At 44.3% G+C, this 12,527-nt stretch overlaps 1 protein-coding gene across 1 annotated transcript; it reads left to right on the plus strand.

Moving 5' to 3' along the window:
• The first annotated feature begins 335 nt into the window (after positions 1–335).
• On the plus strand, positions 336–11,787 carry CDCA2 (cell division cycle associated 2). Its single transcript, XM_039564437.1, is given in 17 exon segments — positions 336–351; positions 779–868; positions 1,330–1,899; positions 2,475–2,605; positions 3,198–3,315; positions 3,883–4,079; positions 4,294–4,372; positions 4,748–4,983; positions 5,580–5,667; positions 6,186–6,397; positions 6,805–6,883; positions 7,488–7,540; positions 8,172–8,315; positions 8,805–8,979; positions 9,488–9,699; positions 10,147–10,827; positions 10,829–11,787. Coding segments are annotated over 15 exon segments (3,081 nt in total). The 5' UTR covers positions 336–351; positions 779–868; positions 1,330–1,388; the 3' UTR covers positions 10,994–11,787.
• The last annotated feature ends 740 nt before the right edge of the window (positions 11,788–12,527 follow it).

A 12,527-nucleotide genomic window follows, 5' to 3' on the forward strand; every position in this document is an offset into this window, starting at 1 on the left:
ATCAGCGCCGCGCGGCGCCCCTTGCCCGCCCAATGGGCAGCGAGGAGGCGGGGCAAAGCCGGGGCGGCAGCCAATCGTGGCTGGAATGAGCATCTATATTTGCATAAGCCCTCTGTGATTGGCTGCCGCCCGTCACGTGCGCGCGGGTCGTTGAATGAATTCATTTAATTATTTTATTTTTTTCCCCCTACCAGAGCGGTGCTGTGACCTAACGGATCGCGATCCCTCCGCCGGCTCAAAGAGTTCCCCTATCCCCGCCAAGCCCCGCGGACCCCCGGGCAGAGCAGCGGGGCGGGGTCGCCCCCCACGATCCGCCCTTGCTGCGGTACCGCTGGAGCCGCGGTGGCTGCGGTGGGCGCGGGGGGTGGGCGAAGGGGCGGGGGCGCGGAGGGATCCGCGGGGGCGTGGCGCGGTTTGAAAGTGTGAGGCGGGCCGGGCGCGGCGGGTGAGGGGCCGAGGTGAGGGCGGCGTGGTGGGGGAGCCCTGGGCGGGGAACCCTGAGCTGGGAACCCTGAGCTGGGAACCCTCGGGGGTGTCCGGGAGGCTGCGGGGGGTACGCGGGGTGCGAGCGCCCAGGGGGTGCTACAGGCCAAGGGAGCCCCGGGTTGGGTGTTTTTCCTTCGTCTGGTGGCTGTAATTGTGAGCATCGGCCTCCTCCGCTGAGGCCTGAAAGCACAAAGAAAGGAAGGGAAAAAAAGAAAGGAAAAGGTTGCTCACGCGTTGTTAGGCAGCGTAATTGTGGTGATTTTTTTTTTTCTAAAAGTGCATGTATTTGCAGAAGCGAAGTTTCAGAGTCACGTTACTGAGTTGTACGTCATTCGCTTCAAATTCAAGAGACTTAACAGCAAAAAAGGATCAGCCTTTTAAGGTTCCTGGTTAAAAGTTAGCGGTGTTAAAAAAAATGCATTACTAATGTTGTTTCTTGTGCTGGTTGCTTTCCAAGACTTGCCTTCTCTTTCTGCTGATACTAATTAGTATTATTAAAAATAGTATTAAACTGCTAATATTTGTTGTAACAGAGCAAAACAGTCACTCTGTGACTGTGATTAATTATTTCCTGCATGTATTTTATACTAATGTGAAGTTTGGCAGAGGGAAATCACAGCCTTGTGTCTCTTTATCCTGTCTATAATGTGGGTTTTTATTGTTCTGTGTTTTTCTTTCTGTCCCAGCCCCTTGTGTCCTTTCCCTGCAGCTTTTGGGGGATAGATTTCTGTTCCCACCCCGCTGTTAAACACCTTGTCCAGGAAAAATGTGGGTTTGGGAGAAGCTTGAATATGCTAGTGAGCTCTGCTCTTAGCAAATACTAATTATTTTTCTTTTTAATAGGAATCTGTAATTACAGGAGCAAAGGCTGAGTGAATGTTCCTTAAAAGAAGTCACAAACAATGCTCAGAGGATCTAAAACTCCCCTGAAAGTTAAAGAAAATGAGAGTGGTTGTCCTGAAGAGAAGAACAAGGCCTCTTTCCCTCTGTCAAAAGACCAGAAGAGCTGCAAAGTGACCAAATCCAAAGTCATCAGACCATCCAAGAAGGAGAATTTCACTGATGGGAGCCAGACACGGCCACAAAAACGTGCCCTGAAGTGCCCCAAAGGCCCCGAGGAGGATTCGTGTCACCCCCGGGGGGTTGGTGTGAGCTGGCAGCTCCCTGGGAGCTGTTTTGGGGCACTCGGGGGGGAGGTGCTCAGTGAAATCCCCTTGCCTTTGGACACGAAGCAGGATTTTTCCTGTGGCCAAGCTGTTCCCTTGGGAAATGACTTCTACTCCACCCCTGAGAGGGACAAAGTGGAACCTGATTTTGGACTATGTGAACAGAGGAAAAGACCTGTTTATTCTGCTGCTGTGACAACTGCTGAGTTTGGGATTGCTCAAGAAAGTTGTACCAAACGACCCACGGGTGAGGCTGGGGTGACAAATGACTTTTGTCCTTCTCAGAGGGTCTTCTCCAGGTTGTTTAGTCCAACCTCGTGCCAAAAAGCTCCAATTTAGGGCAGGTTCAGGTGATCAGAGTTTGAATATGCCCAGGAGCACACCCTGAGAGGCTGTTGCTGCAACATCCTTGTAGGATATCCCATATATAGGATCATTATACCATTTGACTCTATAGGATATATCCTACATAGTTGGATGCTCCCTGTTTACCTCTCTTCACCGGAGGTTGTGTCTGAGTTTCACAAGGGAATTGCAAGACAAATTCTGCCAGTATTGGTAGACACTTCCTTAACAAGCAATTGAAAAACTAAAAGACGGACTTGGTTTGTGATTAGTTAAATGTTAACCTGGTTTTAGGCACTTAATTTCATTGTTCAGGGAGGTTTCTTGGGCTGAGCAGGTAACTTTGTATCTTAGAATAAGTAGTGTTAATCACCCTTAAAAATGTTAAAAAATTACCATTAAAGCTTTAGATATTACAAGATACTTTTCTGGTGATGTGCTTTTTCTTTTTAACCTCTCTTGTTGTCTCCTTTTCAGGGACTTCCCCAGCTTCACTAAAATTTAGGAGAAGATCAACCATTGGATTGAGGGGATCACCAGAAAACAACACCCTGATCCGGTACCTGGCCCAGCACAGGAGCAGCAGGCAGAAAGAAGCTTTCACACAGGTGAGAGTCCTTCCCAAATACCTGAGGTGGGACTTTAATTCCCTCCTGGAACCAACTTGTGCTGGGAGAAGAGGAGGCAAGTCTTGGGAAGAATCCAGCAGAAGGGATAACCATGGCATTAATTTGCTGGTGTCCCTTGGTCACCTGCCTTCAGGATAAGGGGGTGTTCCAGGTTCTGGTTACTCTCTGTAGAGGTTGGGATTTCTTCTCCGTGTTGAGCTTGCTGCTAATTTTAACTTCTGTTACTTTCCTGTGTTTGCTGCGCTTCATTTTTGTGTAATGAAAGTGTTGCTGGTCCCAAGTCAAGTCAATCTTAGCACAAGTGACTTGGTTATAATCAGATTTGTTCATAGCTTGAACTATCCCGGGCTGTCAGAAAGCAAATTCTGGACTAGAGGAACAGATTAAATGCAATAAAATGGAACAGATTTCTGGGTGAAGTTCCTTTTTTCCTTATTTTACCATCCAGCTACAACTGCAGCCAGATTAAATACAACATTCTTTGTATTTTATCTCAAAGTACCAATACAAAACATTAAAGCTCAACTGGTGAGGGAAGAAATGCCTGATGGGGTTAATTTTGTTTTGGCAGATCAGTCCCTTCAAACATGCAAATGTGAGGTCGCTGAAGGACAAAATCGATGCTTTTCAGACCTCCTTTGGATCCCTGCAAGAAGCTGAGGGGGAGGCTTCCCAGGAAGGAGGTTCCTGTAAGTTGATTAAATATTCTGGTCAGTGATTGATCTTAAATATCAGCTCTTCCTTTAGGCTAAAAGGTATGAAACTAAAAACACTTCTTATAGAACAAAATATTCTTCCTTTACAAGGCTTGGCACAGGTGTTTGCGCTTGGCTTGGGGTTTGTTTTGTTTGTTTAAACTGTCTTAATGCATCCTGAATAGTGGTTTCTCAGAAAACTTGTATTTTTGTGACTCTTTCCTTAGTTTTAGTTTCTGTATTTGTACTCTTTGATGTATTTCTCACTAAGCATTAATGTTTTCACATTTCTTTCCATGAAACTGAGAATGGTTTTTATTTTACTTCTCTGCTGTTGCTGGTCTTAATAACATTTATATGAAAAGAATCACTTACTTTGTTTTGAAGGTTTGGTAATGTTATTTCCCAAGTAGATCTAAAAAATGTGTTCTTCTCCCTGCCTAGAACATTACCTGACTTTTTGCACCTCTTGATGAAGAAACACAAAAAGAGAATTCACTGAAAAACCTGAAGTTTGTCTTTGTGGTTTGTTTGGGTTCTGTTTATTTTTAATTGATGCAGCTCAGAACAAAGCACCTTTTAAAAAAGAGCCAAACCTGGAGCAGTGGAGTGAAGAGTTCATGTTGGGCAACAGAGGAGCTGCTTTGAAAGAAAATTTAAGTGAGAATGGGACCAAGAGCAGCAGGAGTGGCCCCAGGATCTGCAGCATCTTGTCCCCACAGCGAGCTGTGACTGTCACTGGCCCTGCTGCTGCAAAGGTGCTTTGGGCTGGGGAGAAACTTCTCAATTAGACATTAAAATAGGCAATTTTTTCATTTGCCATGTCTCATCCTTCTAAGCATTTAGCCTGGGTGCTTTGGGAAAATAAATTCAACTGAAGTAGTGGATGATTGAGAAAACTCTGAAATCTTTGTGGGATTAAAACCCTCCATAGTTTGTGCTGTTGTAAAAATCCTGTAACTTTTTCTTTAGGAATGGGTTTATGAGCAGCAAAATCCTATTAAATCCTTGGAGACTGCTGTAACTGGAGATATCCTGGAAACAGGCCATGGTAAGAGGATTCAGCACTGTTACAACCTTTGTTAAACTCTCATTAGGAAATAAAAATACTGGCATATTTGTCAGGAAGTGTTTCAGCTGGTATTTGTCATCTTGTCTACAATTTAGGATGCAGCAGAAACCTGATGGAACTTTTCCTTCATGCAGTGCTCCTTTTTTTTTTTTGTATGTTTTATAAATTTCTGAAAATAGCAAATGTGCATGTGGCACAGAAAGCCAGAATTTACAGACTGATGGATTTTTGGGGGATGTTTCTGCACAGGTTCTGTGGAGATGTGTGCCCTTCTACAACTCATGTTTTTAGTACTCAAGTTCTCTCAATTTTCCTTCAGCCTTTCAGTGTCACTGCTCTCTGCTTGCTCTAAAGGCCACAGGTGTGGGCACAGCGCTGGTGGCATGGGCAGCGATGCTCTGGCGGATCTCAGCACAAGGAAGGTTGGGTTTGTGGAAGGTGTGAGCCTGGGAATGCTGGATGGAAGCCAAGCCCCCGTGACACCGCCTCGAACAGGGAATATTCCCAGCAGTGACCTCTCCCAGAGCGGCTCCCTGCTGAGATCCATCCTGAAGAAAACCCCCGGGAGGGAGCTGGTGGACAGCTCAGAGGTTGGCTCAGTGCTTGGGCTTAAAGATGCTTTGGTGACTGATTGATGGGCATTGGGAATGATTTGGAAATGATTTAAGGCTGCTTGGTCATCTTGGAAGCTTTGCTTGGAGCTTTCATGTTGTGAGAGGATCTGTGGTGACCTGATTGTACCTTCCAGGACCTGAAGGGGTGACAGGAAAGATGGAGAGAGACTTTACAGAGGTCTGGAGTGCCAGGACACAGGGAATGGCTTCCCACTGCCACAGGGCAGGGATGGATGGGATATTGGAAAGGAATTCCTCCATGTGCGGGTGGGGAGGGGCTGGGATGGAATTCCCAGAGCAGCTGGGGCTGCCCCTGGATCCCTGGCAGTGCCCAAGGCCAGGTTGGAGCAGCCTGGGACAGTGGGAGGTGTCCCTGCCCAAGGCAGGGGTGGCACTGGGTGGGATTTAAGGTCCCTTCCCACCCAGTTCATTCCCTGAAATGAACGTTTTTGAGTATTATTCATGCAGCAAACAATTAGATATGTTTAAACAAAACAATTGATTATTAAATGCTGCTTAGAGGACAATATTTTAATTAAATTGTATTGAACTGTATCATTTAAATTTGACAGGAATACTCCAACAGTGCCATTGACAGAGGAGGAGGTGGATCTGCTGCAGTTTCTGATTGTGTAAAAGCCTTTGAAACATTGCAAGCAGGTCAGATTCCCCTTTCTAAGAAAAAAAACCCCCTTGGTTTTCTTTATTTCTTTTTTTTTTAATAGGTGAAGTATTATGTGGGATCATAAGGTTTTGTCTCTTTGCTAAATCTGGTTATTGGAATGCATTAATCACCACTGAATGCATATCCTGCTGATGACATGGAAAACAAGATTGCCAAGGAAAGGAATGTCTATTAAAAAAAACTAATGCCACCCCAAAACTTCAGAAAGCCTCGCACACCAGAATAGAATCCCTGATTTTTAAAGGAATTTTACACTTTTCAACTGAAATGTGGGGAACAGGTGGTCACTTTTAGTCTGTTTCTTCCTTAATTTTTTTATAGTGTAATAAATCGAGGCTGAAAATCCTGGCTGGCCTCACAGGCCCTGTAAAGGTTGTGTTTTGCTGTTTGTTGGGGTGGGGATTTTTAGGGGAATATTAAAATCCCTTGCAAAGCCTCTGCTCTGTGCCAGCTTCCCCTTCACTCAGCTGTTTATTTCATTTTATTCCAACAGAGAGAACTGAGAGTCAGAGCTCCAAAACACCAAAGAAGAAAAAAGTGACTTTTGGGGAAGTTCTGAGCCCTGAAATCTTTGATCAGACCCTGCCTGCCAACACCCCCTTACGCAGAGGAGCCTCCCCAGGGTGTCCTCAGGGGCAGAGCCCCTGTGCAAGGCCAGGCCTCTCTGAAGAGCCTTTGCCCCAGCTGGATTTTGGCTGGGATGATGTGAGTTTGTTGTTCGAAGTGGCAAAACCCCCTCTGCTCCCTGTGAATGGTCAATTCTTGTGTAATTCCCCCCCAGCCTGCTTGGTTTTGCAAAGAAATTGCTGAAATATTAAAGTAGCGTCTGCTTGGAGTTCTAGAGTCACACTGAGAAGTTGAGTTTTTAGGAATTCTGAGCAGCCCTTTGGCCTGGAGGTGTTCTAGAAGGTGTCTGAACCTTGAAGTGTTTTTCCCTTCACTTTTTCTTATATTTTGATGCTCTGTTTCTTTTTGCCACCCAGAGCAAAGGTGTTTTCTTTAAGGAAACAAAATAAAACCGCTTTGTCTGCTCCAAACACTGATGGAAAAGATGTTTTTCAGGATATATCTGGTAGAGTTTATTGCTAAGAAATGTCATTTTTTGTTTGAAGGAAGGTGTTGAGCCTCTCCAAGAATTCCTGGAAGGATCTGTTGCTGTAGAAACCCCTTCACCTGTTGAAAATGCAGAAGGTAACCCCAACTTGTGTTTTTATCTGAATCTTTGTGTACCTGAAAATTGAGAGTTGAGGGGTTTGGTTTATTTTTTTGTCTGTTTGTTTTGGTTTTTTAAATACAGAAGATATATTTCAATGATGCTAAAATTTGAATGGTAGCATCTAAATTTCAATGCTTTCTTCTGAAGATCTTTGCAGTGTTTACCTGACTTCAGGTTAATTGGATCTTATTTACACTTGTGGTATTTTTCTATGAATATTTTACTGCTTAAAGTAGGTTTTTTTTTAGAATCTTGATTCTGATACTGTAATTTTTATGATTTTTAAACAGCAAGCCAACAGCAAAAGAGTTGAAAGTGGGCTGTGCATATTTATCTATGAAAGCTGTGACTGTGCTGATTATTGTTACCAAATCCTCACAAGCTGAGTTTTCCTGTGTTTTGTAGAGCAAGGTATAATTTTTTTATCTTGCCATGCTTGATGCTCCTCAGGATTAAGTTTCTACTTGAGACTAAGGTGGCTGAAGTGCATAATACCAGAAATGATATAGATAATTTCCTTAAAATGGGATTAACTTGCCTTGGAAATGATTAAAAATCCTTTTTTATTTTCATTTATAGTAGCAGAGACTGACAAACCTGACATGATAACTCTTTCTTCTACTAAAAGGAGGGTGAGTTTCTTTAGTGGTAACATTTATTTGGTTTTTTTGAACTTCCTCAGGTGGAATTGTTCTCTTTTATCCCTCTTGACGCTTAAAAGTGTTTTTGCAGCCTCAGGTATGAGGATTATCTATGTCCAGGATATGGAAATACCTCCTGTTAGTGCCTTCAGGAAATGAGATTTTTCAGTGGAAATGATTTTCCAGTTATTAAAAATACAGCCTGATACTTAAATTGACAATTTCTATTGAATTTTCCAGGAGCTTTTCCAAACAGTCTGACAAAATGTTTTGGTGGCTGGAATTTCAAGGCACAGAATTGATTGTACAACAAGAAATGCTTTCAGGTTTCAGTGTTGGACAGCTCTGGTGGGAGGGGAAGGGAAAAAATAGAGGAATATAAAAAAAGTATTTCTTAAAAGAAACAACTGACAATGAAAATTTACAGTGTTTTCATTATTACACAGATAGGACTGGATTGTACTGTGTGAAATGAGTCTGTAATGTTTGATTTCCAGTTCCGTCAGCCCCTAACGAGGTGATAGATATAATTAATTCCAGTTTGATTCTTGTGCCTGTTGGACTCTGGTGGGTTTTTATGAGCAGCAGGTGCCACCCAACCACCCCAAATCCTGTTCCTCAGCAGTGCAGAGCAGTGGCAGAGGACGCTGATTGTGGCAGCTCGGGAGCCACAAACACTGAGAATGACAAAGACACTAAAAATCCAAGAAGGAGCAAGATTCAGAGACAGAAGAATCCAACCACAGCTGCTCCCAAAAAGACCCAGGTGAGTGCCGACCACTGCACTTGCTGAATTCTGCCTTTATTTTTATTTTTATTTCTCTCTCCTTGTGTTTTACAGGATTATTTTGATCTTCCTGTTGCTGCCAATACTTTTCTTTGTCATCCCCATCTTGTTTCCCTGCGTTTCCTGCCCCATCCCTCTTCCTTACTGACCTGAGGGCTTGAATTTTTGTAGGGCAAAAAGGATCTTTTTGGAGAGAGGTGTTTGTGGGTCCCTTTTCAGACTTGAGGGCCAAGAAATGAGTTTGTGATTCTTCTCTTACCAAGTTCTTGCAGAACCATGTTAGGAAAGTCATTCTTCTTTGCTTTGAGTTTTTAGATTATTCTGTAGATGGCAGAAGAAGTGGAACTTTCCTTTTAGGGGGAGCAGTTGTCATCCATCAAAATCCAGTAATGGGGTCACTGATTGAAAAATACTGTAATGGATGATTAAAATTTCACTGTGCTTTATTCTCTTTCTCAATCTTTTCAGAAAACAAAATACCCAAGCTACGGGAGAAGAAGAAAGAAAAAAGTCAAGAAATCTTTATATGGGGAAAGAGAAATGGCTTCCAAGAAACCCCTTCTCAGTCCTATCCTTGAAATTCCAGAGGTTTTCTCTTCTGTCTCATCTCCAAACTCACCAAAGGCAGATGCACTTTTTACAGGTAATTTGGGTTTTAGTTTTATTTTGCTTTTCTCTCTGTTTCTTCTGATGTTTTATTTCAACAGTTACATAAAAAACCTGTTTGTGGTTACCTTGAGTGCATTGGTAATGAGCCCATGAAATCTTTTCTGCCTTTAATTGCTTCTGTAATAGCAGAGGCTGGAGGATCTGATAGATTATTAATGTCCAGCTGATCAATTCAATTCTTGTTGGACTCCAGTGTAAATCTGATTAAAAAATCCCCTACTTTACTTCACGTACTGATATTTTCATAGCCTTTAAAGCTGGTGAGTTGGGCATGAGGAGTTCAGGGATGTGCAGAGCTTTCTGTTGGGTTTTTTTCCCCCGTTTATCTGGGGTGGTTGTTTGGAAGGTTATTTTTATATAAGTAAATAAGTAAAATAATATATATAATATATAAAACAAGTAAAATACTATGAAGCTTTTCTTGTAATACATAAAAGAATTTGTAGATTCATTTAAGTAACCATGTGTTTGCTGTCACTCAGAGGGTGCAGGTTTGGGTGATCCCAAATCCAGGAATGCCTGCAAGGACACTCCCCAGGAGCCAGTGGCTGGAAGGGTGCGAGGGAAGGAGCTCTGTGCAGCTGCTGTGTGCCCAGGCCCTGGGCTCCTGGAGGAGGCAGCAGCCACCAGCTCTGGCACTGGAGACTCTGAGGTGCCAGGGAGCCTGGAGTGTGCTCCTGGCACTGCTGCTGAGGTAACTGGTGGGCTTAGGGATCACAGAAGTGATGTTTGGGGGGAAAAAAAACCAGAGAGTGAATAAACTGTGGAACAGGCAGCCTGGAGGCCGTGGAACCTCCATCCTTGGAAGGAGGTGTTGAGCATTCAGAACTCAGCTGAGCCTCTGAGCACCCTGGGCCTGTGGAAGGTGTCCCAGCCCATGGCAGGGGCTGGAATGGGATCATCTTTAAGGTCCCTTCCAACCCTGGCCATTCCAGGATTCTCTGCTTCCCAAGCAACCTCAGTTTGGCCTCACACTGAAACGGATTCCAGCCTGCAGGATTCCCTGTCAGTTGTTGGGATTTGGGAAACTGACTTGGTGAGGAGAACAGTAGCCAGTTCAGCTGTTTGAAACTGGCTTCTCATGGATTATCTTTTGCCTATATTTAAAAAAATTTAAGAATTATTTTTTTTATCCCCCCAGTTTTCAAAGACTGTGCCAGATGCAGAAGGTGATTTGGATACCGCTGAGTATTTCCAGCCAGGTGAAGAGACTCCACGTGAAAAAGAAGCAAAAGAAAGCAGTTCCTTGTTAGAAAAGGAGGAATCACAAGGAAATCTCCTACGTGGGCTGGAAATTCTGGAACAACAGGATGTACAGGAGGGTGCCCAGAGAACCGAGTGTCCTCAGAAGGATTCTGTCAGAGGTGATCCAGCAAGGAGAAGAAGAAGAAGCGGCAGTGCCTTCTACTTCCCTCCAGCTGGAAACTTGGAAGTACCTGGGACTGATGTTGCAGTTTCCTGTTACAGTGTGGAAGAAGTTCTGTCAGCTCCCTGGCCGAAGGAGGGATCCCCCCAGCCCTGCAGGAGGAAGAGCAGTGCCGGTGCTGAGGGCAGGGTGAGGCGCAGCATGAGGCTGAGCAAGGATGCAGCAAGTGAAGGACTTGCATGGGTTCAGCTTCTCAGTGAGATTCCCAAGCAGCCTCCCCTCCCAGCTGCTGCTCCCAAAGCCAGGAGAAGCATCAGCACATCCATCCTGGCAGGATCCGAGAATGTTCACCACAGGGAGCAAAACCTCCTCCGCTTCCCTGCCCCAGGGAAGGAGAACGAGGGCTCTGCTCCTCCTGCTGCTGGTCCTGGCAGGAGGGGCAGGAGGAGAAGCCTCTGTTGAAGCCACAGCTCGAAAAACACCCTGGGCTCCCACCCAGAGAAGGAGAAACACAAATTCTGGGTGTGGGAAGGACAGGAGTAACCAAAAACACTCGGAAGAAGCAGAAACTCTTGAGCTACAATTGAAAGAGGTCTCCGGCAGCTCTGATTTTCTGAAGTGAAGGTGGCTCTTAGAGCCTTGTGTGTGTTCTCAAGTGCAGTTTTCTTCTCTTTCCTGCTTATATTCCTCACTTATTTTCTTACTCATTTTCTGGATAACTTAGAACTCATTTTCCTTGTCTTGGTGCCTGAAATGCTGGAAGATCTGACCTGTGGGAGACTGGCTCAGAGCACTGGTCTGGTACAGTTATGGCAGGTAATGAAGAGAATAAAAAATTCTCCCAGATAAATGTGGGTTCATCTTTAGCAGTTAAACCATGGTGTAAGATGTGTCCTTCCAGCTACAGTTGCTCAAAGGGTTTATTTCCCATGTGCTTGACCATTCCCTGTAAACTGCTCTTGAAATCTGCCTATATTTTCCTCTAGATTGCAAAAATACACCAGAAAGAGATTGTCTGCAAATAATAAAGGAATCACTTCTTGAGAGGGAAGAGGAGGAAGTGGGGAACTTGCTTCCATCTTCTGGAATGACTTTGGGCATGAGCAGAGGTGGAGTTCCTTCAAGTAGGACTTTGTGTTAGAATTCATGAATTTTCTGATGTAAAGGGTGGCCATTAAACAAAAAAAAAAAGCTTTAAAATCTTTATTATGTATAAAATTCACCTGGAAAATGAAATTGGCCGAGGGGAGAGAACCATTCCTCACCAGGAAAGCTGTGCTTCCTTCCCAGCCTTGTGTGTGTGTCCTGACTCCAGCTGCCGTTGGCCAGGCCTTACCCTGTCATCTTCCTGTTTGCATTTTCTGCTTGGAACAATGGAATAAAGAGTGAACACTGGAGGTGGTCTGCTCCAAGGTTTGCTGCTGCTTTCATTTGTTATCCTGAGGTGTTCCAGCCCAGAGTGATCCCAGTGCCAGCGTGCAGGAAATGGCTTTGTGTCCAGCACAGTCCCTTCTGTGACCTGGGTTTTACCATGAGTGATGTGGGATAAAATCCTTGATGTACTTGGCTGCTTTTATAGAGCTTGAAAGCAACCAGAGCAGTTGGATTTTTATGCCTCTTTCTCCCAAGACAAGAATTCCTAAAGCAGCTTGAAAGAAACTCCACTACTTAAGTGCTGTTTGAGTTACAGAATCATTGAGGTTGGAAAAGAGCTTTAAGATCAGAGTCCAGCACTGCCCTGTGGCCCATAAACCATGTCCCCAAGTGCCACATCTATGTGTCTTAAAGCCCTCCAAAAACAGTTGCCTTGATGTTTGATCTGGGGATTTGCTTTTGGGGTTAGGTTTGGAAGCAGACTGGGGAGAGTTCCTGGGTTGGATGCTGTGCTTGGCTGCCAGGAGAGGGCAGGCTGGGCTGAGCTTTCTGCTCGGAAGGGAACTGGAAGATAATATCATGGACAAAATCTCTGAGAGGCTTATCAATTCAGTAAGGCTAAAATTAAAAACTTAAAAATGAGTAAGTAAATTAGTCATAGTTGCTACTTCTACTGTTCAAAGCAAAGCAACTGAACCATGCACTGGAATTAAACTGGAAAAGTGAAATGATGATGGGCTGGAACCAGGTGTGAGTTTTAGATGGCAATTGCTTTGTGTGCT

The sequence above is a fragment of the Corvus cornix genome, chromosome 22 (genome assembly GCF_000738735.6).
Source record: "Corvus cornix cornix isolate S_Up_H32 chromosome 22, ASM73873v5, whole genome shotgun sequence".
Lineage (NCBI taxonomy): Eukaryota > Metazoa > Chordata > Aves > Passeriformes > Corvidae > Corvus > Corvus cornix.